The sequence below is a fragment of the Macaca thibetana genome, chromosome 12 (assembly GCF_024542745.1).
Source record: "Macaca thibetana thibetana isolate TM-01 chromosome 12, ASM2454274v1, whole genome shotgun sequence".
Lineage (NCBI taxonomy): Eukaryota > Metazoa > Chordata > Mammalia > Primates > Cercopithecidae > Macaca > Macaca thibetana.
In genome coordinates this window covers 73,719,085-73,745,166 of record NC_065589.1, presented here as the reverse complement: position 1 = coordinate 73,745,166, position 26,082 = coordinate 73,719,085, and the positions used below count along the sequence as shown (strand labels likewise).

General features: G+C 39.8%; 1 protein-coding gene across 1 annotated transcript in view; it reads right to left on the bottom strand.

The window, feature by feature from the left end:
• LRP2 (LDL receptor related protein 2) overlaps positions 1–26,082 on the bottom strand; it is a 213,535-nt gene that overhangs the window by 38,115 nt on the left and 149,338 nt on the right. Inside the window, exons 47-61 of the mRNA XM_050750442.1 lie at positions 25,631–25,762; positions 23,726–23,927; positions 19,762–20,057; positions 17,282–17,798; positions 13,965–14,117; positions 13,271–13,441; positions 9,606–9,829; positions 8,216–8,393; positions 7,003–7,199; positions 5,695–5,940; positions 4,872–5,000; positions 3,791–3,910; positions 2,343–2,459; positions 1,495–1,611; positions 334–471 (exon numbers count right to left, since the gene is read on the bottom strand). Of these exons, the coding sequence (XP_050606399.1) occupies positions 334–471; positions 1,495–1,611; positions 2,343–2,459; positions 3,791–3,910; positions 4,872–5,000; positions 5,695–5,940; positions 7,003–7,199; positions 8,216–8,393; positions 9,606–9,829; positions 13,271–13,441; positions 13,965–14,117; positions 17,282–17,798; positions 19,762–20,057; positions 23,726–23,927; positions 25,631–25,762 (2,937 nt within the window). The remainder of the gene's footprint in view (positions 1–333; positions 472–1,494; positions 1,612–2,342; positions 2,460–3,790; positions 3,911–4,871; positions 5,001–5,694; positions 5,941–7,002; positions 7,200–8,215; positions 8,394–9,605; positions 9,830–13,270; positions 13,442–13,964; positions 14,118–17,281; positions 17,799–19,761; positions 20,058–23,725; positions 23,928–25,630; positions 25,763–26,082) is intronic.

The following is a 26,082-nucleotide window of genomic DNA, read 5'->3' as shown; positions in this document are numbered from 1 at the left end:
GGAGAGGTACAGCCCCCTCCCTACCCTTCCTCAGACTTCAACCACAACAGACCTGCCTTTATTTATGCACACTGGGTTTTCAAGCAACATTTCCTTTAAAGACATTGTTTTCTAAGACCATAAAATGTTTAAAAACATGGAGGTTTTCCCAACTTTCTCAGGTTACAGAGAGAATTGAAGCTGGAAGACCCAGTGAAATAAAACCAATGCTGATCCCGTGTCCAGTCCTAAACAATTGTACAACTGCTCTCCAGGCTCACATGCTACATGTAAGAAACACTGAGATTTGACAGACAACACCACTCCCATTCACTCCGTTTCTCTCCCTCTTACAGCACAGGTGAAGTTCTTCATCTGAACCATCGCCACAGTCGTCATCGCCATCACATTTCCAATACGGTGGGATACAAACATGGTTTTTGCATTCGAACATAGTAGCCTGGCAGTATGCACCATCAGGAAAGCGTGTAGCTGCCATGGGGGAGAAGACATATTCAAATTATTATACAAATTGACTACTTTGGGAAAGCTTCCTGCTATTTCTCCTTTGGCTCTTGCCATTATAGCCTGCTCTTCTTTATTCATCAAGATGTATAGTGGCCTTGACCTGTCTGAAAGTCGAATGGACTATGTCTTAAGGGCAGTTGTCAGAGCTCAGTTTCCAATGGCATGAATCATCCATGGCATGGACAGCACTGGACTTAGTCTCTACAGGCAAATGTCAGGACTGGTTTTACCCACATACATTTATAAAGTCCTCTTTGGCAACCACATCATCAACAATAACTATCATGGATGGTTATCACGGATGATGGTTATTGTTGATGGATCGGCAATAATGATGTATCAACAGTTTGCATTTATTCAAATGAGCCATAAAGATTCAAATCTGAGTAATCATATTGACTTTCTAGTTTTTGTAGGGAAAAGAAAGAGAGATCAGACTGTTACTGTGTCTATGTAGAAAAGGAAGACATAATAAACTCCATTTTGATCTCTCTCAGTCTTCTCAGTCTCTTTCCCACCTGATGAGAAATACCCAAAGGTGTGGAGGGGCTGGCCCCCTTCAAGTTTTAATCATTTTTATACCCCATCATGTGACTGAAAAAATTTTTAATGCATAAATTCAAAATGTTCTAATACCCCACCCTTGTTCTTTAAACTAGTGTATTCATTGCTTGAATATTTTTTACCTGAAATGTTTTTTTATCTAATTAATGATTTGTATAGTAGCTGATAATATATGAATACTTTGTTAGCACAAATTACTTAATATATTCTCCATTTAAAATAGCAAATAAATGCACTTGAACGGCCATTGTGAAATATATGATTATGATGACTTAGAACTCAGGTGAACTGATCATTATCAGTGCATGCTGAAGAGACAATACCTATGGCCTTTTAAACTAAGAAGTGGTAGCTGACTAATGTCTAAACTATCATATCCATACTCTCAGGTAAACAGTACTACATATGTGTCTAGGGACTTACGACAATCAGCTTCATCAGAGGCATCCAAACAGTCAGCGGTTCCATCACATTTCAATTCACTGGGTACGCAATGTCCACTTGTACACTGAAAATATTCAGGATGGCAGGTCCTCATCTCTGAAGAGAAAAGATTGTCATTCTGAGAAGGCCTTGTCATTTTCAGGCAGAGATTAGGTACCTGGAGTACAGTGGGTACTCCATCACATTCCTATCTACACCCTGTGACTGGCTCACAGCAAACCCACATCTTGTGGTTAGCAAATTAATACACTCTCAAAACTCACACTTTCCCCACTCAACATACAGAGATGGAAGTACCTAGCTCCCTTCTATTAAATAATCTCCAGCTCTTAAGCTTTTCCTCAGAAATCAGAATTCCCCAATTTTCAATGTTTTCTAATTTTCCTAAGACCCAACACCAAATCAGTAAAGAGCTATAAAAATTACTTTGGGTTTAGGATTCCCTTCTCAACGATCTGACCTCTACACAAGACAGTCATAGTAGTATGTGTATATTCCTTAAGGTGACTTTCCGTGGAATAGTAGCAAGATCAACGTCTTTGTTCACAAGGCTAATGCAGATTAAAATCTACTCCTAAGAAGGGTTGATATTAAAATTAAATTTTTTAATCCCTGGCTATTTTCCTCTATTATGACTGATCTAGACTGCTATGAGTTAAGAATAATGCATAGAAAATACAGAGCAGAAGATACGGTGTTATGCTAAGGTTTATATATTACACATACACTAAAATCATTTTCCTCTAAAAGCCTTATAAACACTAATGTGAAGCCCCTACACTGTCACAGTACAAAATTCTATGGTAAGCTTCTCAAATGACAGTTACCACAGTCCCGTTCATCTGAGTTGTCCCCACAGTCGTTGTAATGGTCACAGATCCATCGTGAGGGAATGCACTGCTGATTGACACATCGAAACTCGCTCTCCGTGCACTCCCGGGGTGCTGGAAAGGAAAGGCACCTGACCATGAGTGTGCACCAGGAATCACACACAGGAGACACCGTGTAAGCTGGCCAAAGTGCCCGGGTGCCCAGCGCCCTCCTGTGTCCCAAGCCCCAAAGGTGTGCTTGGGCAAATTATTCACCCTCCAAAACTAGACCTTTCACCTTAATTTTGAGTCTGTAAAGAATGGCCTTTATTAAGAAGTTTGTCCAAAGGTGATTTTTTGATCTCTCTTGCTTGCCCTCTCTCTTTTTTTTTTTTTTTTGAAACAGGGTCTTTCAACATTGCCCAGGCTGGCTTTGAACTCCTGGACTAAAGTAATCCTCCCAGCTCAGGCTCCTGCGTAACTGGGACTGCAGGTGTGTTCCACCATGCCCAACTTGATTTTATCTTAATTTTTTTTATTTCATGAAACTCTAGATAACCTCTTATAGGATTCATCATGAACTTTTATTAATAAAAGACAAAATGCCACTTGGATTACCCTTTTGTATAAGTTTTTAGCTAATTGATATTTGCAGATGTAGTCAGCTTCCTAAATCTCTCATTGCCTATGGCAAGTAGTGATCACTTCTTTCTTCCAAAAGATAAATAACGTTAGAATGTATTTCATTAATCAATTAGAAATTGATGCATATCATGAGTCAGTGATATACATTCTGGGCAGGGCTTCATTCAGCTTGCTTTCAGAACATACATTGAGTGTGTTCTGACCATCTAGTTTGATATGATCTCAGCCTCTTGACTTCGTTTCCTCAACCTCCCTATCCAATGTCTTGTAGTCAATACCTTCAACTGGGAGAAACTAAAACCTGTCCTGTTATTTAACTATTAGCCCTCCTAAAACAGTCAGCTATTCTAGGAAGTGTAATAATGCAAACACAAGTTCTCTCTCCTCTCCTGTGAAGGCCATTTTGGGGAAAGAGCTTAGGAAGCAGTGTCTCTGGGTTAGCACCTTTCCTCTCTCTACTTCTCTGGTCCTGGTTTTCTGTTTCTATTCTATTTATCTTTTTATATTTTTCCTTTATCATAAGTCACCACAACTTCTTTTGGAAAAAAAAAGTTGGGTGTGAATAAATTCAACACAGAAAAGATATACTTTGGTAAATACCTTCATCCAAAAGCTTGATTTGAAACACCTCAGAAGGAGAAGATGCTTATGTCTCTAGTGGAAGAGAAAGTAGAAATGTGCTGACCAGCAGAAAGAAAGAGATCAGACAGCTTGATATCCTACCCATTGAGGATCAATGACATAGACAGTTGAATTATGGACAAAAAGCAAACATCACAGCTCTGGTGGCACATAAGGACCATAGGACTGTGAACACTCACCACAGTTTTCCTCATCTGAGTTATCTCCACAGTCATTTTGCCCATCACACTGCCAACGAAGAGGGATGCAGTGGTGATTTTTACAGCGGAAATCCCCCACAGGATGGCATGTCCTCTCCTCTGCAAAGCAGTCATTGCAAAGACTTCATAAACCATTGGCAGAGAAATGCACAAAGTAGTATTGGCTTCCTTGTGAGACAGTCTGAGAATTGTATTAGCACACTCTTGAAGCTCCAAAGAGAGGAATGCCAGCAACATTCATGGTCAATATTCCGTCTTTTAGCTACCCTGAACCTATCCTACCGCTTGAAACTCAATCCATTCCCTTTGGTAGGAACCGTGCAAAGAATGAAATGGTATGTGGTTTGTAATTTGCAACAAAGGCCTGGTATGGGAGGCTAAAATGATGCCATAATAAATAAATATTTTGATCATATTATCTTCAGTCAATTGGACTCAGTGTCCTTAAAAGAATTTAGTATCTTCCTTACTTCTCTTCCAACTAAACCCAACACACATATTCACAGATGCTTTGGTTTCAAGTTAGACTATGACTAATCTTGACAAATTCCATTAATTTATCTGACTTTCCCATGTTACCAGAGGGACTACAGATGTCCAATAGATAACGGGGAAAATCAGAGAGACATTCAGAATATGAAAATCCCCAAATAAGAAATATCCTTATTTGGAAATACCGTTTTTAGAGATAGATACCAAGTCTTTTCTGTAACCCCTTTCTACCAATTTCAACCAATTTATAAAATTAGAGAAACAATTTAAACTTGTCAAGTATGAGTAAGAATTCTACATCTGGAAGAAATTATGCAAGTTTCTAACATCTTAATAATGTCTTCCTCAATGACAGCATGATTTAAAATGCTATAAATTCAATACTCTCGGTAACCCTGCAAAATGCTACAAAATGTAACATGTCATTAGAAGAATCAACCATTTTTTTTAAAGAGGTAAACAAAGAAAAGATGACATGGGAAATACACTTTCATCTCTCATCTAATAAATGGCGCTTGACACGTGGACTTGCTTGTCCCTCCCTCCACTCCCCTGCAGCCCCTCCTACCACAGCCTTGCTCATCACTGTTGTCCCTGCAGTCGTCTACACCATTGCACACGGCCCACTTTGGGATGCAGCGGTAATTTGTTTTGCAGCTGAATTCTGTGAAGTTGTCACAGAGATGGGCAGAGCTCACTGAAAAGGGAGGAGGCATCAAAGTCAGAACTGAAGGTACAAGAAAGCATCTTTCCATTGTCACACTGAGGCTGTGGTACTGAGGAGTAACAATGACCATGTTACCAAGAAAACTGACTCTGGCAATGTGTGTCTGCTTTAGATGTGATCTGTTCACCATGAACAGAAAAATAGTTCCAAGTTTCTCACTATCTCAGCACCACTCATTTGTTTTACAGTATAACTTTGTGGGTGGGGTTGGGGAAGAACAGGGTTTGAAGTTAAAAACCTGGGTTGAAGTGTTAGGTCTGACACTAAACAGTAATGTGACTATCCACTTAATGTGAACCTTAGTTTCCTCATCTGTAAAATGGAACTGGTTCACACCCACCTTCCCTACCTCATAACATTTCTCTGTGGCCCAAGTGAGAAAGCAGTAGATATACAACATGTAAGTTCTTGGTATCGTATTCTGGTTGGTTAGACATTCTATGTATCAAAAGGAAGTATTAGCCACTTGAGAAACAGCGTCTGGTTCCACCTGCAAGTCATACAGCTATACTCTGCCTTTCAGTGCCAGAGTTTGCAGGGAGTGCCAAGGCAGAGCATCCCATCAGGCTGAAAAAGAAAGCTCCATGTCCTCTCTCAGTCCCCATGGAAGTTTCCTCATGTCTCCCTGCTCTGGTCATGCCTTGGCCCTCCCGTAGGAACTTACTGCATTCTTCAATAGGCTCATCTGAGTGGTCTCCACAATCATTATCCACATCGCACTTCCAGGCCTGCGGGATGCAGCGGCCATTAGCACACCGAAACTGGCCCGGCCGGCAGGTCCTGCTGGCACAGTGGGAACTGTCTTCATCTGAGTTATCCTCACAGTCGTTAAACGTGTCACACTGCCAGGATTCTGGGATGCAACGTTTGTTGGTGCACTGCCATTCATTGGAGTCACAGTGGTGATTCTCTGAGAGCAGGGACATTTGGTTATCAGCTTGGAAGGCATCAAGAATGAAAGCTCCTAACTGACATCAGTGAATCCTGGATAGCAGGATCATGATTTCTTTTTAGAGGACTTATTTCCTAATGTACTTATCAATCAGTACTACTACATGGAGCACTTCTTCTTTTGACTATTACTGTTTCCCAAATTCTTAAATATCTTTTTATTGCATAAAGACTTAAGAGATAAGAACTGAACGCCCTGACCTGTTAAGCATACCTTCCTCAGTCCCTATTCTCCTACTGGAAAATAGTCTTCAAACTTTGTGTTTGTTACTGTTATTGATGTGTTGTTTTTAGTTTGGGGGAATTTTATTTTTTGCCTGTTTGATTATTTATTTATTTTTCTTGAGACCAGGTCTTGCTCTGTTACCCAGGCTTGAGTACAGTGGCACGATCTCTGTCACTGCAGCCTTGACCTCCCAGGATCAAGCTATTCTTCCACTGCAGCCTCCCAAGTAGCTGAGATTACAGGCACATGCCACCATGCCAGGCTAATTTTTTGTATTTTTTGTAGAGACAGGCTTTTGCCATGTTGCCTAGGCTGAAACTCCTGGGCTCAGGCGATCGACCTGCCTCAGCCTCCCAAACTGTTGGGATTACAGGCATGAGCTGCTGTGCTCACTTTTTTTTTTTTTTTTTTTTTTTTTTTGCCTTTTAAATGGAAATGTAAATAAATATGACAACTGAGAGTCCCTGTTAAAAATGGGGGTGGAAACCTCTCATTTCCTCCTCAGTGTTAGCTCTCACAGGGGATTCAATGCCTAGCACATGGTGAAGAGCCACCAGTAGAGACAACTGATTATCTGCTTCAACCATTTGCCTTGTAAAAACCTTAAGATTTCTTAAAAAACAAAAAAAAACACTTCCTAAAAATAGAAAAAGGGTGGAGCCTGAGTTTCCTTCTAGGACTTTGAACTGGTTTTTAGTTCATGATATTCAGGAAATACCCACAGAATCATGATTGTATACAATTATACAATCAACATAGAAGTGGGGAAAAGAGGCATAAAGCAATTCAACACACCACAGAGAAGACGGTCTTCATCAGACCCATCAGGGCAATTTTGGTGAGCATTGCATAAAGTCTGTGGGCTGGTGCAGTTGCCGTCATTGCACTGGAATTGTCCTAGTCGGCAGAAGCGCTGCGGGCAAAGGGCCAGTTCATCAGAGCCATCTGAGCAGTCTTTCTGTCCATCACATTTCCACCAGATAGGAATGCACCTGCACAGAGAACATACAGCACTTTTCTAGCAAACCACCAGGGGCAACAGTTATCTGGAGAGAAGGAATCAACACTGAATTCCAAGAAATGACATGCATGAATTCTCTCGTGGCCCCAGAAGAGGATCAATTAAATCTCAGTTACAATGGTGTATTTTCAGAGAAAACATAACTTGGCAAGATAGAACAGGTTTCTTAAGATCCAAATACAAACTGAAAATGTGCTTTAAATATGATGAATAAATTCCATCCACAACAAATAATAAATAAACACAGAGTGTATGTTTTGAGCTGTGTTCTAGGAGCAGTGATTGGTTCAGATTGTTTGCCAGGGTGATATAAAAGTATTGTTTGGGAAGTTGGAGGGCAAAAGCAACTGCTGAGGGTCTTTCTCACAATAAATGTATGCTAGATTCTTAATCTCAGATATCTTATTTAATCACTACAATCGTCTACCGCTGCATCTTAGATGCTATGATCTGCATTAATGCCTCTCTCCATGCCACTCTCTAACTCAGGTCCCCTAGTCATCAATGGCCTGTGGACATTGTTAAGGAAATAATCTGTGGCCATGTTTCATAGCAAACACAAATGATCAAAAATGGATTTGAATGTGTAACCCTAGATCCCCTAGCATAGGCAGCTAAGGAGCTAGGCCGACATAGGCATGGAAAAGACAGTGAAATTCTATTACTTCTGGGGAATATTTTTCAGTATGTACTTATATACACTCTGGCTCCAACACTCAGGACAATTAAAAATGAGAAATATACGGTTTGCTTCCTTTCTTTGAAAGTTTGTATATATATGCATAACAGTTTGGTTAGCAAGCTCCTTCTATTCATGGAAAATATTATCTGAAGTTGGAGGCTGAGAGTCTTGCTGTGTTCCACATAAACCAAGTTAATTAACCAAAATCTTGTCTCATTAGAAAACTCCCATCCCTTGGAGCCTTGAAGGTCAATGTCTGTACAAGGGCTAGAGAGGCACTGAGGAGAGGGGAAAGAGAGCCTTACTTTTCATTGTTAGCGCACAAGAACTGGGTGCTGGAGCACATGGGCATGCAGTAGGTGCTGCCACTCAGCTGAAGGGTGCGGAAGTCATCTGGACACTCGCAAGTGAACCCTTTTCCTCCTGGTTTGATGAGGCAGAGATGAGAACAGCCACCATTGTTGGTACCACAGGGATTGCTCACTAGTGGAAAAGGAAGAAAATATATGTTCATTTGCTTAAAGAGAATATCAAGCACAGATTAGCTGATTACACATCTTGACATTAAACTTATCACCTCTTAGAGAATAAAAAAAACCCAACTATCCTAGATTTATGATTTTCCCAAAAGTTCTTATATAAAATGGATGATAGAATTATACAAGCAACAATCATGTGCTTTAAGAAAGCTCATTTATATGCTACCAGAAGTGAGCTATACTCACTGGTGTTTCTGACTAGAAAAGATGTGTTTCTCCAAGTCCTGGGACAGCAGGCAGTAAAATTAGCTTATATTCATTTGCTTAGACCTAGGTTAAAGTTTTAATTTCCAACAGATCCTTTATTCATTCCCACATTCTAAGTATATAGGTAACAGAAGTTTGGCCAAAAATAACGTGGATGAATAAACTGAGCATCATCTTTACTAATTTTCCAGGTCACCACTTTGAGATGAATATTTACTTGAACTTCTAATAAAAATTATATGAAGAATATTAACTTCCAGAAAGAAATAACTAAATTTCTTTATTTTGCTAATTCTCATTTTTCCTTAATTCCAAGTTTATCATATGTTTTAGCAAGACATCACAACAAAGCAGACCCACAAAAACCAGTCTATCCCCAAAATATACTCCAGACCTTTACTAAATTATCTCTAAATCATAAAGTTGCTTTAATTGCGTAAAAAGGGATATAAGTTTACAATCTGATAAAAACAAGTTCTCTTACTTAAAAAACACTAAAACGCACTGCTCTTGACATTATCTTCTAGAAGATAAGCATAATATCTATTTTATACACAATATCATATGCATTTATTTAGTATTTAGTATTTAGGGCTGAAATGCCATATTTTTAATTCCTTTAAAATACTTCAGTCCTCCCATAGAAATAGAAAAAGTAAATATGGCAACATAATAACTGTTAAATCTTATCAAAAACAAAGGAAAAAAAAGATGATCTTGAAGAATTTAGCGAGTTTTGAGAAAAAGAAGAGTTCTAGGTAGTCTTTCCAGGGAAGAGGGATAAACTCTCAAGATACTTGCCTACTGTCAACTTTCAGCATATGCTTTGAAGAACACACTAACAAGTAACCACAAACTCTTTGTAAATCATAAAGTTCATGCTTAAAGACAATCATGACATGCACATAACCCAAGGCAACTATGCCAAACCCCTCAGTCACCTACTCACCAATGGGCTGCCTATATGGATGGTAAACATGGATGTCAAATGGTCTGTGTGTTGTGTTCACCAGTGTCTGTCTATTTGATCCATCGTATTTGTTTCCCTTTTCCACTGTCCTTGTATTCCAATCTGTCCAATAAATAGTGTCTTCAAAAATGGTAATAGCAAAGGGGTGAGGCAGTGACCCATCATACACTGTGTGTCGACGGTGGCCCTCCAAATCAGAGTACCTGCAGCAGTAAGCAGAAACAGTTACGTGATGGAGGTAATCCCTCTCCTCTAATGTCTTGCAGGATAAACGAATTCACAAATCAACAAAATTCTACCTCCTAGAGATAACATAAGTTCAGATCCTCAAAACTCCTAGTCTTTAATTAAAACAAAAACTAAACTTAAAGGATTTATTTGAATTGAACAAAAGATGTAGAAGTGAAAAGGCAATGCTTAACAAAATAGGAATAGTGTCAGGAGTTTAAATAATCACTAATTCCTAACCACAGCTGCTTTTCTGCAGATGAAGCTGGTATAGCTATTGTAGGTTTACAGCCTATTATGTTGATGTTCCTCATTAAGCACCCTTTTGATATCCTGGGGTGAACACCATTCTTGTTTCTTCCAACACCGTTGGAAGAAATCAGAAGACAGCAATATTGTGCTGGAATTCTACCTTCTCATTAACATTCCGGAGGGGACGCTATTCTAGGAGATAGTTGGGTTCTCAGTATAACCTGAGGGGAACACAACTTAGAGGCCTGCAGGGTTAACTTTGCAAACACCAGCAGGACATTTATTATTAATCGTGCCATGGCACCATTAGCGAATACTTTTCCAGATGAACAAACCTCCAGAGAAGGTTCTCTGATTTCAATATATTACAGAGGATCCACAACCAAATTCCCAAGTCCTCTCAGTTCCAAGGGCTTTCATTACTATGGGTCTATATCAGAAATCATTTCTAAAATAGTGACAACTTAATATTTTAAAAATTTGGAACATATCCTAAAATTCAAACAGGAGATAGAACAAGCTATCAACTAAGAAACCTGATAATGTTAGCCATGCAATGTTAAAAATATTTCCTAAAATATAATTTATGGTAACTTATAGAAGCCATAGGAAAACTTGAAGATGTGCTTGACCTCTGTTGATACGGATGCAGGTAAATGACCAGAAATCAGTCACAATCTGATTTATTTATTTATTTATTTATTTATTTATTTATTTATTTAGAGACGGTCTCACTCTGTCGCCCAAGCTGCAGTGCAGTGGCACAATGTTGGCTCTCTGCGACCTCCTCCTCCTCCTGGGTTCAAGTGATCCTCCTACCTCAGCCTCCTGGGTAGCTGGGACTACAGGCAGGTGTCACCACATCCAGCTAATTTTTGTAATTTTTGTAGAGACAGGGTTTTGTCATGTTGCCCAGGCTGTTGTTGAACTCCTGAGTTCATGCAATCTGCCCTGCTCAGCCTCCCAAAATGCGGGGACTATAAGTGTGAGCCACTGCACCTAGCCACCATCTGTTTTTTTTAAAAAATCATAGACCAGAAAGTAGTCCTGAGACGTTCCCTTTCAGTTCCTTTGTAATCTCTGTAGAGAGACCTCAGATACCTCTATGAGCATTTTTTGTCAAGAGTAGAACTACACGGCCATGCGTGGTGGCTGACGCCTGTCATCCCAGTACTTTGGGAGGCTGAGGCAGGCAGATCACCTGAGGTCGGGAGTTCGAGATCAGCCTGACCAACATGGAGAAACCCTGTCTCTACTAAAAATACAAAATTAGCCAGGCGTGATGGTGCATGCCTGTAATACCAGCTCCTTGGGAGGCTGAGGCAGGAGAATCGCTTGAACCCAGGAGGCGGAGGTTACAGCAAGCTGAGATCATGCCATTGCACTCCAGTCTGGGCAACAAGAGCAAATCTCCATCTCAAAAAAAAAAAAGTAAGAGTAGAACTACAGGCACAGCTCCAATGATGTGTTGGTGCATCCCAAGATGTACAAGGAATCAATTGGATGCTCTATAAAAATCTATTGCTTTATGTGTCTATGAAATATATTTCTGAACACAGGCATTGCTACCTCTCCAAGAGGTAACCAATTTAACATGGCTCATGAATATTAAAGTTTCCTTTATTCCCAGATCACAGTGCTTCATATTATGATTTGACTTTTAGACTGAAATCTACTGCCTAAATTTTATAATCCATCTACACAAATAATCTATATTGGATTGTATCAAAAAGTAAACAGAATATTGTACAACTAGAAAATTCCTTTTTTCGTCTCTAATGCTCCTGGAAACACTGTCTAAAGGTACACTGAGTGAAACCTACTAAGCTTTCAAAACCAAGAAAAATCTATAGGATCCAAAGAACAATAAAAGTCAGTTAGAAAATTGTTGAAGCTCCTTTGAACATCTTGATGCTTCTACTAATTCAATATAGGATTGCATGGAAAGCTAACTCAGCTCTCTGATGTGCCTTTTAAGAGAGGATACACACACCGTGGGAAGGGCTAAGAATATTACCATCAGTATATCACATCAAAATGGTATAAGTAAACTAGAAATAATATTTCACTGCTTCTAATTAAAGTTAATCTCTACCCTAAGAGTGAGTTAGTATCTGCTACAGTAAATTCTGCAATGAGAATGCTAAGGGCTACTTTAGTGTAGCAAATGAACCAGTTCAAGGGAAAGTTCTGGAATTGATTAATTATGCCTGCCATGAGCACAGGAAGAAAGAGCACTAGCATGTGTGCCAGGTATTCGTTCTTTTCCAGTGGCATGTCCCAAGGGAATACGGTGTTAGAGAACTCCAAACTTTTCTACACTGACTTTGGCAGCAAAATAAACATAACAGAAGAAAGGAATTTCTAAAAATAAAATTAAATTAAAAACTTTGAAATAGCTCTACTGAATGAATGGCATTTCCATGCTTTTGAATGCAACAGGCTGTTCCTGGATCGCTATCCATAAATGCTTATGCAGAAGACATTACTATGGTCCAACTAGGCCATAACTAGCAAAATTCAAACTAAACCCTCAATATGGGTATTCTTGATTAACTGTTGATTAATAATGCATATCATCTTTTTTACAATGAGTATTTTTATTGAACAGTATATTTAACACACTTAAAAAAATTATCCTATTACCAGAAAGATGTAAATGCCTTATCATATTGGATTAATGTTAACAGACTCTACTGCTACCTAAAATACTGCATTGCACTTAATCATAAATGTGCCAAAGTATTTTAGGGAAAGTTTTCCAAATTCTTTTATTCTTTTCCTTTCCTCAAATACTAAAATTAATCATATATTTCATAGGGGAGAGCAAAGTAAAGAGATAAAAAAATTAAGATGAGTTGCACACTGAGCTGACTACCATGGGGAGAGATTATTAGCTCCGTTTTCTAGATGAAAAAAAAAAAACAATAAGAAGTGAAAACACCAGGTCATAAACCCTGATCCATATGATTTAAAAGTTCACCCTCTTTTTACTGCACCACCCCATAGAGCTCAGCAGTTTTAGTTAGAAGGGTGACTTCCTCCCAATGACTTCCAACAAACAGGTCAGTTAGACAATAGAGGGGACTAATAGACTGGAATCACAAGCTCTGATGTTTGAAATAAACAGTCACACAATTGTTTTATGCTTTTCATGTACGTACTCTATGTAACCCAAGTGGGCATCTGCCCAGTAGAGTAGATCATTGGTGTAATCAATGGTGATGCCATTAGGCCACTCTAACTTGGTGGAGATAATCACAGACTTGTTGGTTCCATCCATGCCTACTCTCCCAATGTATGCGCGGTGACCCCAGTCGGCCCAGTAGATGTACCTGTCAGAGCAAACACAAAAGGTCAGTCCCTGATGCCAAAAGAAGTCAGTAGCCAAAATACACACCTTTTCTCCATTTAGAGAAATGGAGTCTGCATTCTGTAGAGCCCCTCAGAAAGGAAAGAGAGCTAACAGCAAATAATCTAAAAAAGATAAAGGAAGGGGACAATGTACAGAAAACGTTCACAAATAAACACAATTAACTGGATTTCAGTGGCTTTGACATAGAGAGTCCAGTAAAGAAATTGGTTTTCTAAAACCACAATTTTCTTTGCACACAGCCAAAATACATGACTCAAAAAGTGCAAAAGTGTGTCAGGGCAAAGAAAACAGAACAGCTGATGATGATGATTTGAAGAAGCCATGCTTCTACTCATTACACTAAATTATTTACCAAGTAGGAAAAGCAGAAGACAAACCCCAGCAAGACATTGGCCTTGAGATAACCATATGAACAACCTTTTTGGTAACAGAGGCGGAATAAGGAGGTGAAAGAAAAGCCCAGGATTGCAGGGAGACAATACCCATATTGAGGGTGAAGGGCAAGTCCTCTGGGATTATCAAAGCAGAAGGTGTTGTTGGCATCCACACAGTGCTGGGCCAGCATGCGGCGGTGTCCACCATTGAGGTCAGAGACAAAGAGGCCATCCAGGCGGGCATCCAACCAGTAGAGCTTTCTAAAATGAAGAGCCAGGAGTTAACCAATACAGTCACTTTGTGAAATGGGACATATTTAGCCACCCAGTTTCCTATCCAAGCTACCTGAGAATCACAGACAGTTGTTAGAAGTCACCTTTCTTCAGGCAAATGAGGGCAGGGGAAAATAGGAAGTTGGTCTTCCTGCAGTGAGGCAACAAAGGGTGCAAGACTGTGTGCAATAATTCCCACTTTAAGGTGGTGTCATGTGGACAATACTGGGGACACACCTCATTCGACGGGGCTGGTTTTACTTTCCTCATGCAGCATAAGGCACCCTCTCCAGGCAATGCAAAGGCTTAGCAGAACAGGGAAGCAGAGGTGAGTATCATGAATTACAGTTTAAACGGTGGAGTCAAGGAAACAGACTTGTCTAAGTGTGTCACTGAAACTGCACAGAGAAACTCTGAATTATGACATCCTTAAGATAAAGATTATGACACCCTTAGGATAAAGAGACATCCCTGCCTCTGTCAGACAGGCTGTCAAAATGAGTTTCTTAACCTGTGACACGTTTTACTTAATCAAACCTAAGAAGCTTTAGAAACATATTAGGATCTGTTAGAAACTGCTACCGCAAGGATATTTCTGTTATAAATATATTTTTATTCAATAAAATTTATTTTTCTTATAAGGTAAGTGTTCTTAACCCAAGGTCTTTACCCAGAATCAGAGAAGCCAGCTTTGGGGATCTGTGTACTTTCTAAAGGGGCCCATGGTTTTCACCAGAGTCTTATAGTAACCATAACCTTCCAAAGGGTTAAATGTCCCTATAATGAGAAGGTCATTTAGGATCGATAACCAATTCCAACCAGAAGGAGAATGATTTCCCTTCCAAAAGACCTGAATGCCTCTTTGCAATAAGTACGCCCTTACCCATTCATGCTGGATATCTGAATAGTTGGGATAGTAACATCGCTTCAGGCTTGAGCAAGAAGGAATGAGTATCCATATATGTACAAGTCTTGCCAGTTAATTCACTTGGGTAAACGACTAAATCCTGATTAATAAGATGGCTATAACCTTGGATTCCATCACTAGACACTAAGAACAGTGACAATAATAGTAGCTAACTATTGAACACTTGCTAAATGCCAGGCCTTAGACCAGGGACTTTTTAAAACATTACATTATTTCAGATCACAACAGGCTTAGAAGGAGTTGCTATTATTATTCTTGTTGTATTATTATTCCTGTTGCTATTACCATTCAAGTCCTGGTAGACTGGATACCCCATAGGGCACTCTACTCTGTTGAGCTTACTGTTTTCCCATTAATTTCTCTTTATTCCACAGTCAAAAGACACCCTGTGAACAGATTCTTCTCAAGAAAACATGGAGAAGATATTCCATATCCACTACTGGAAAAATTAAGATAACTGAAAGCCAACAGTATCTTCCAATGTACATAATAGTGGTTTAAAAAGTTATATCAAATGGAAACCAAACACCCTAGTGTTGACAGCAGAAATTTTTATTAATATTGGAGAAGAAAAATTGTTGCTAATTTCAGTGTAGCTAGTATCTCAGAACTGCCCCCTACCAAAGTAAACACAACTGAGCTCCATTCTGCCTTTGTGCTTTCAGGAACATTGATCCTGGTTGTACACCCTCCTGGACTTTCAAGAAAAGTTTACCCTATCCTCACCTAGACTTTCTTGCCCATCTTCCTCACATGTATTTAATTCTCTTCTGATCAAGAACACACCTCAATAGAGAGGAAAGTAGCTGAAATCCGAGAGAAATGTCATTCTAGCAGTTTCTGAGAGAGAGGGCTGAATGACAATATCTTATAGTTCGAATATTGTTTTTTCTGCACTGGAACAAAGGATGGTGACAAGAACAGTACCATGTTCAGTTCTGTTCCTGGAAATCATTAATCACTATACTTTTTGACACGTAGGATATGTGAAACAGGAACTGATACATACAATAGGAATGCTTAGTCAATGTTTCATTCGTTATTCAGCAAGCACTCAGCACCTATGTCAGGCCAGCTACTGGTCAGGGAGAACTGGGAAGCCAACTCTCCCCAACCACTTTAGGATCTTTACCCTTAAGGGGGTCAAATAGGAGGATGTGGAGAGGAGTCCTCTGGAGGTCTAGGTTGACTGCAACAAGAATCTTTATAGCATAAGTGCTTGCAGATTGATGTCTATTGACCACAAGGCCAATTAGTTTATGCTGCCAAGAATCTGATAGATTTGATATTCAATAGAAATGTTAAGAAGTGTGGTTGATCTGGTAGTTTAGTTAAAATATCACTGGCCTGCCTTAAAGCCTGTCAGTTTCCAGAAGGGCAATCTCAAAACAAGAGTCTCGTGTTAGCCATTCTCCAGTTCTCATGACCAGCCCATGCTGGGAATGACTAGCATTGGTTGGTTTTTTTGTTTCATTTTGTTTTGGTTTTTTTTTTTTTGAGACAGGGTCTCACTCTGTCACTCAGGCTGGAATGCCATGGCATGTTCTCGGTCTCTGCAACCTCCATCTCCTAGGCTTAAGGGATCCTCCTACCTCAGCCTCATGAGTAGCTGGGATTACAGACATACATCACCATGCCTCGCTAATTTTTTCATTTTTCATAGAGACAGGTTTCGCCATATTGTCTAGGCTGGTCTTGAACTCCTGGGCTCAAGTGATCCTCTCACCTCAGCCTCCCAAAGTTCTGGGATTACAGGCGTGGGTCACTGCTCCCGGCCAATGACTAGTATTGTAAGCAAGCCTATGCACTTCAGGAGAGCAAGGGTCATGTCTGCCTTGTTCCCCTCAAAACCCCTGCTGCTTGTCATCACACTGGGCATGTGGGAGGGACTCAGGAAGTGACGACTGTGAATGCACCGGTGAATGCATGAATTGTCCCTTCATATCATCTCCAGTTAAGTGAATGGCCAGGAACAGTGAATTCTCTTCCCTTGCAATTCCTCTTTCCATAAAAATGATACTATAAATTTTAAAATAATTAGATATTCTCTTCTGTATCTCTCATTTGAGTATCAGATACAAAGCAGAAAATAAACCTGCAGAAACATTGAATGTATCTGCATATTAACCCAAGTTGAAAAATTAATTTCCTATCAACATGAAAACATGGTTAGAATTTTTTTTTAAATTTTTAACTTTTAAAAAGCTCATCAGTGTTTTCTTACCTGGAAACCCACTCTACAGCCAGACTTTCTGCAGCTGGTAGTCTGTGGTTTATGATTGTCTCCTTGTTTGTCTTATTCAGAAACATTCTCTCAATGACTTGCCTCTGTGTATCAATCCAGTACAATCTCTTTTCTACTCGGTCAAAATCTAATGCCACAACATTGCCCAGTCCTTCCAAGATGAGGGAGTAAAAATAGCCATCTATAGTTAGATTTCTCAAATAGTAACGGTTGCTAAAAATGAGATAGGGTTCGATGTTACTGTTTTGCCGGCAGGTCTTTCCATCTGGTTCTCGGAGGTAGCCTGGGGCACACTTACAGATGTAGGAGCCTATTACATTCTCACACTTCTGGCTACAGACAAAAGGCGTCTCTGTGCATTCATCAATATCAACACAAGTCCGCTTGTCAGACATAAGCTTGTAACCAGGACGACAGGAACAATAGAAACTGGTTAAGGTGTCTGTGCAGTTATGATCACAGCCACTGATGGAAGGGTCATGGCATTCATTAACACCTGTAGGTAAAAGGCAATTCTTAGAGATCCTAAAATATCAACAACCAACTCACTATAATGGCTCAAAGTCAACATTCTACTAAATAGAGCCAATTCTTAATGAACCATGCTAAGACAGACAACAGAGACTTCCAAATACTGTGGATTATTGAAAAGTCACTATTTTTCAACTTCCTCACCAACTTACTCCTTCATCAGCAGTTTAAACAACTAATATAGGAGAAATGAGAAAGAAGAGGAGAAGAAAAGAGGCTGGCCAGTGTGCTGGTCAAACAGGGCTCAGGGAAAATTTTCTAAATGCTCTGATTTGTAGCATTTTCCAGTGTGACTGCTCACACCATGGTCAAGCTCAGGCTTCCAGTGTGACATCACTGAACACGGAAACACAAAGAGATACACACATTTGCCTCTCACAAGATGGCATCAGCTCAACACTAGGTGCAACACAACACTACATGTCCCTCTGGCTGGTCCTGTAACACGTGGGCAACCTCACCCAAAAATGACCTACAGAGGGAGGAGTGCATGTTCTTATTAGTTCTCTATTCATCAAGGAGCAATAGATTAAAACTTCATGCACTGCAAAATCCATGATCCAAATATCAGACCAAGCTCTGCCACTAGTTTACCGTGCACCCCCCAAACAATTCATTTCCTGTCTATGGGCTACAGTCTTATCATCTGCAAAGAGAAGAGGGTACAGAAGATCACTAGGACTCCTTCTAGTTGTAAGAGTGAATGTTTCATAGGTTTGGAAGAGACCTAATGAGATCACTTCCTCTTCAAACTAAAAATTTTAATTTCAATTTTGTACTATTGGGAATTTAATTCTTACAGTTTAGGTAAGGCAAAATTAATTAAAATGCAATGGGAATCTATATGAATTAGGACTAAACATTTAAAACTTCCATATGATTTTTGTATAAATGTATAATATAGCACACGTTTTTCTTAATTATTAAATGGTTTTTGAAACTTTGGTAGAAATTTGTAGAAGTTTTTCTTATAATGGAACAAAAGCCAGTTTTAGATGATTTTTAAATTTTTTTCATTTTTTTTCTTCAACTTTTATTTTAAGTTCAGGGGTATCTGTGCAGGATGTGCAAGTTTGTTATAACAGGTAAACACACGCCATCGTGGTTTGCTGCACAGATTTTTTTAATATTATGCCTAGATATTCTCTTCTCTACATTTCCACAGCAGTTTCTGTCTAGCATTTAATTTTAATGATATTTCATATGAATCTTATCTTTCATATAAGGACAAAAACTACATTATATACTTCCGGGTCAATTAGGCAAATACTTTCAACGAGTACTGACGATTACCCAGTGAAATAAAGAAAACAAAATAAATGAAATGATATGGTCTCTCTCTCAAAGTATTTAAATTGTTATTACAGAGACAATACCAACATACATGAAACAATGATTACCAGGATTAAACACCACAAACAGGATGAATTGCCAATATTATGGAGTTCGAGATGGTGCTAAGCAAAAAATACCCATGTTATGGATTCTCAACTGCTTTACTTGCGGTGGTTGGGGTGAGAGGGATATTAAACTCTCCCATTCAATTACCTGAGGACAAAAATGAAGAACAGGCCAAGGAGTCCTAGCAGAGGGATGCTTCAGGCAAAAAGTCATTACAGGGATTCAAGAGAATCAACATGGTTCTCTTCATTCTCGAGTACCTTATTTGGCAATGTTAAATGATGGCCTGAATATTTGTCCATCTTCTGTTCTCTCTAATGACTATCTAAGTAAAGAATTGGTCCAAAAAAATGTGTGTCCCCATCTTATATACCAAAAAACCTTGGTACCTTTTGCTATACCAGGAATAGTGATTTTATGGTAACTTTGTAGTTAGAGGACAGGTTGGAAAGTCTAAGTCATAAAGGGTTAAGAATCCATATTCAGTCTCCCCTGTATCCTTTCCCCAAATCCTCTGTTGTACTCACCACAGCCTTTCTCATCACTGTTGTCCAAACAGTCATCCAGGTGGTTGCAGAGTTTCATCATCTCAATGCAGCGCCCATTGTCACACTTGAACTCATGAGGCGGACACGTGGGTTCTGGGGTGTGGCACAGGTGCATCAGCTCATCAGATCCATCTCCACAGTCATTATCCTCATCACAGACGAAGGTTTTACTAATGCAGCGCCCGTTCTGACAGGTAAACTGATTCTGCTGGCAGGTCTGGTATAAGCAGCCCCTCTCATCACTATAGTCACCACAGTCATTGTGCCGGTCACACCTGTATCATGAGATCCAGTACCACTTTTAGAGAGGTTGACAATAAACCTCAACTGTTACCCACTTGGAGCTTTGTTTCCTTCTCCGTCTACCTAAATGCCAGATCAACCATTTTAAAAACATCACCAGTGTCCCACCAACATGGGACATGTACACATATGTAACAAACCTGCACGTTGTGCACATGTACCCTAGAACTTAAAGTAATATAATAATAAAAAAAAGATCACCAGTGTCCTTGGTCCCCTTTCCCCCAACATCTTCATCTACCCCACTAATCACCAATTCCAGAAGAATCCAATATTTGGCATTCCATACAACTTCCTCAGGGGCTGGCTGCTACCATTAGAAATGCTACCATTAAATGCTACCATTTAATAGCTATAGACCATTAGGAGGTCTATAGCCATTAAAAATAATTGTATTCATTTTTCCCTTAGTTGATAAACTAATTAAATACAACTTTTGTAATTTTGGTATACATCAGATCTATGAGACAGCTTATGAACACTGGCACTATCTATGTTCAACAGATAATGAGATAGCCAGTGGGTACTGGCAATGTACTGGGTAATCACATGATAAAAGTGCCCATACCCAAGTGGATACTCATAGGGTGAGTGCTACATATTATAAATAATATTATTGGGTGTGTCCTCTAAGAACACATATCTTCCCACTGGAATAACGTTTACATTGTTAGTCCTGTTCCTTCCATCTTTCATTACACTCTTGCCATCTATCATGAGATGTGAGTCTTCATGGTGATGTAAATGAAAGCAAGCTAGTAGGTTAGTATGGCACACTGGCCAAGGAAGAAGGCATGCTGTAGTACTAGAAGCTATCTCGAGACCTAACATACACAGGCATCATTATAACAATATAGTTTCCTGAAGTTCTGTGAGCCAAACTGGCCTTTCTTCTCCATATTACTCCAAGATCCCATAAAAGTTGTGATGTCTAAAGGGGGTCTCACATAAGCATAAAGGAATCTTTGATAGGAATGAACAAAGCTAATGGTTTTGAACAATTTAGCATAGAAAGCATAGGAGTGACACATAGAGCATTACGAGATGTGAAGGCAACAACGGTGAATGTGGTCAGTTTTACGACTGACCTATAACCAGGCCTGCTAACCAGCACTGCCATCCATAAACCCAGGGCCTTGTCAACATGATTTACAGCAAAATGTGTGCACGTAATTGTGAAGAAAGCTGTGGTCAAGGCAGACTGGCTCGGCTCCATTTGGTCTCCCGGGAGCTATTTAACTCATTTCCAAATGGTTTGAAAACACCAGTGCTTTCCTTTCTCTAATTTAGATCCAATGTATGAGGAAAAACAAGTCACCAAGCAAATCACCAAGCTTTCAGACACTATTGCAAGTCAGTATTCTCGCTCACCACCAAATTGTCGTCCCTCAGTCTTATCATCTATGATTTTCAGCAGCATCAGTAATGAGTCAAGAGAAAAAAAAAAAGTCAATAGGAAAAATGATCTCCTGTCCCACTGTACAAAATGGAGAGCACACTTTCTGCCAAGCAAGCAAGGAGATGCACACTAACAGCACACCTAGTGGAGGCTACTCCAGACACACAGATTTTGGACTTATTTAAAAGCTGATAGCTCAGGTTTTCAAACAAACAGTATTTTTTTTTCTCTTCTACTATATCCCTTTCCAAGGAAATTCAGAAATCTCAAAGAAAAAAAGAAAGAGAGAGAGAGAGAGAAAGGGAGAGAAAGTGAAGGAAGGAACAAGGGAAGAAGAAAGAAAGGGAGGGAGGAAATGTTACTGTGCTGTGAGGTCATAGTAACGATAAAGGAAGAACCCAGAAAGCTCAGAATGGGAGGAATAAAGGAGATAACTTGGAGTCTGATCAAAATCAACACCTGCTACAGTTCTTGTGCCTAGAGTCTAAGCCTAGGTATTCAGAATATATTTACATCTAAGACTAATGCTATTAGCTATTTACCAAATTCACAAAAACTATAGAAGTGCAACACAATAGAACTCTTGAGCAGTAGGGAGAAAATACAGACAAAGAATTATCCACTTTAGCTGCAAAAAATAAAAATCTACACTTTACATCCCTATTACTTAAATACAAAGCATATTCTACTACAAAAGAAGGCAGCTCCATCTCTTCAATGTCTTTGGATTGTCAGTTCACAAACTGCCACCTCTCAGCAATGTCCACTCATCAGAGGATGAATCACGCACAGAGTATATTTTCTTGATAGCATTTATCCACTTGTTAAATTACTGCTGAGTCCCTGCTCCTTCACCTCCTCCTTCTTCCTCAGGACCACCACAATAAACACACAATCGTACACCACACTGGACTCCAGTGGTACATTAGCGCCTGTTGATGAGCCGTCCGCCCCTCCAGTCAATGGCCCCTGCGACTCTGCTGCTCTGATCTTGTGCCTACTTAGTATATCTTTCCTATTGTCTTCCTTCGCATGATGTAAACTGGCCATTCCTGTTGCTCTCAATGTGCCTGTGTGTCCCTTAACAGTCCTTGGCACAAGCAGTACCTCTTCATGGCTCCAGTTGTGCCCAAATGCCTAAGACATACTTTCACCTCAGGAAGTCCTACTATGTCAAACTCACCTTCCACCTTGAGCAAGCTCCTTTCTGGACTCCCCTACTTTTGCTAATGCTCTTACTATTCTCCTAGTCAATCAGGATTGAAACTTACAAATTGTTCTTCTTCTCCATTTCCTTCCATAATCCAAGTATTTGTTAAGTGAGATGACGAGAAGTTGGGACGTTAAGAATGTATATGAACTGTTTGAAGAGGCTCATTTGGAGAAAGAGGTAAGAAGTCAAACAGTGGAACATTGCAGGAGAGGTCCCCCAAACCAGCAGGCTGTGAGCCGAATCTGTTTGACCCACACAGTGTTTTAAGAATTTTAAAATTTGCTTCCAGCTTTAAAATCAGACTATTTCATATGAAAATCCAGATTTCCAACTTCTCTCAAAAACTGCATCAGAAAATCTGGCCTCCCAGCCCTCCTGCATGATATTGATCAATGTCTGCATCCTTAGTTGGAGACACTGTCTCAGTTCACTCCACCTGCCTCTCCTTGACCCTGAGCCTAAGAGCCAAGCTCTATTTATCACCATGCTTATGCTGTTATTTTTCTTATAGCAGAGAAAGGAGAGTGAAACCATTCTTGTAATACCAATGCCTCTATTCCAAGTGGAAAATTAAGCGGGTCACTAGCTTCAAGAAAGAATTCTTATCTCAAGCCCTCTCCACTAATCTCCCCGGCCCCCTTTGCAAGGCCAGATTCTGTCTTTCACAGGCCCTAGGCATTTTTGCCTTCTTGGGCTCCTTCCTCCATAAAAATATCAAAAATTGTATTTAATTTTAAATTGTTAATGATATTATATATTAACAATTTATTTAAGTATCTAACTTCTTTTCATTTTAATGCAGTCATACTGGTATAAACCCAGATATGTTAATATTATATATTAAAATACTTTCTTTGATGTAAAAGGTTTTTTTTTCCTCTTGATTTTAAAAGAAATCCAAACATTTTCATAGGCCACCAAAAGCAACATAGGCCCTGGGCACTGTGGCCACTGTGCCTAATAGGTAATGAGCCCAGCTCCCATGGACATTTGAGGCTTGCTGGGTAACTTTTGAATCCTCAATTCACCTGAATATCTCTGGGATACACAGTCCGTAACCACAGGTGAATTCATTTTCAGAGCAAGTTCTCCTGGTGCAATTCTGATTCTCATCGTAGCCATCAGTACAATCCACATCGCCATCACAGACCCAAGACTGGGGAATGCACCTCCTGTCCGGAGGCCTGTCATTCACACAGAGGAACTCGGAATCCGAGCAATTTTGATTATCTGAAACCAAAGCATGCAAGAATCAGAAAGCACGAGAGCTCAGTGCAGCAGTTAATTCTCTTTGCTTTAATGTTACTTACCATTCTAAGGATGAAAGGAAATGGGAGGAAAACACGTAGACAAATTACATTGCTACTATAATAATAGATCATAATACAAATATCTCCAAAGGTTCCATTTTAATTGCTTTGGACCCTGGCTTTTTCAAAGAAATCAATATAATAAAACGACTCATTTATTTTTCCATAAAATACATTAGAATGGTCATACTTTTTCCCTTAGGGCTTCAGAAAGCCACGACCATTTTGTTAATTGGACACCAAACGCCTTATATTTTGGTAACTTTTTTTAGTTTACAAAGTATAATCACATAAGCACAACGTGAGATAGGTATTTTTACACCAGTTGTATAGATGAGAAAACTAAAGCCCAAGATGGTTAACTGGATGTCTCAAAGTCATAGAACTACGTGAAGAGCTAGGGCTTCAAATCTAGGTCTTTCTCCTCCAAATTTGGTGCTTTTTCAACTACATTATAGCTACCACCCCAAGCAGTATTGGGGTGGAGAGGAAAGGCATATGCTAACAGAGTTGTCAGAAACCATGATGCTATGAGGAAAGAGATGAGATACTGACATCGAGTCATTAGTGTCCACAAAATAAAAGAACAGGTGTTTTATCCAGTCTCATTGTGGGTGAATAGGAAACAAAAGAAAGAAGGAGATGTTGGTAAAGACAGCTGGGAAAAATGCACACGCCACAATCCATGTATGTGCAGCTGTCAACCACCCACGTCCGTGGACAGGGTGGATAGAGTAAATGTGGAGTTGTGACCCACCCCCACAGTTACAACACAGGAGGGTGCCATCAGATGCAAGCAGCAGGAGTCACTGAGTCTATTGCCCTACCATAGAAAGACATTCTGATTAATTCTTGGACTAGCTAAGACTTCCATACCCTGTTGGTAATGAAAATGATGTTCCACTTTCTACTCAAGAGGCGTAACACCCCTCCCTCCATACGGCTTTAAGGTGACGAAGGAAACTAGAAGCAGTCCATTGTTATACTGTGAAGGTTGCTATTAAGAGTGGCCAACCACTGGGTGCAGTGGCTCACGCTTGTAATCCCAGCACTTTGGGAGGCCAAGGCAAGAGGACTGCTTGAGCCTAGTAGTTTGAGACTAGCCTGGGCAATATAGTGAGACCTCATCTCTACAAAAAAATATAAAAAATCAGCCAGGCATGGTGGTGGGCCTATGATCCCAACTACTTGAGAGGCTGAAATAGGAGGATCGCTTGAGCCTGGAAGGTGGAGACTGCACTGAGCCATGATCCCACCACTGCACTCTGGCCCGGGCAACAGAGTAAGACCTTGTCTCAAAAAATGAAAAATAAAAAATAAAGTAGCCAACCAAGTATTTGTGGGTGTTTGTTTTTTTTTTTTTTCCCCTAGAAATGTAGGATGTTATGTCCATTAGCCAAATGTAAGAGAAAGAAAGTAAACATAAAGTCATTTTTCATTACTCTGAAGCATTTAAGTGGATGATATCAAACACTCCCAGCATGGAGAAACAAAGGTAACATTCTATCAGTGTCCATTCAATTATATAGAAATCTTCGATCGTACTCTCCAAACACAGAAAAACAACTCTACTGCCTTTCCCTGGAATGTGACTCTGCAGAGGAATTAATCAGCTTCACTTACGGCACTGGTGCCTTTCATCCTCATCACTCATATCCCCACAGTCATTATCACCATCACAGATCCATTCGCTTGGGATGCACCTCCCCCGATCACACTTGAACTCATCGGCGAGGCAGGTTCGCTCAGGGTGACCTGAAAAGATCAATAGCATTCTCAGTGAAAAGAGTGGTTTGCAGTCCAGGAATCTGGAGACAAGCTGGCTGGAGCATGGGTTGTCTAGACAACCTGAACCAGAGCATTATTTTATTATACACATCTAGGGTAGTCCTCCAATAAGACTAGTACCAGTGACCAACAGTTTGAGGTAAAAGCAGTCAACTGACAGTGCAAAGCCCTAATTATCTTTGGTGACTAAAATGAGATACAATATTCCCTTATGGGTATGGTAGAGAAAGAACATTTCTTTTCCCAGGAAAGATAGGAATTAACTACTATTTCACACGTTTCTATTT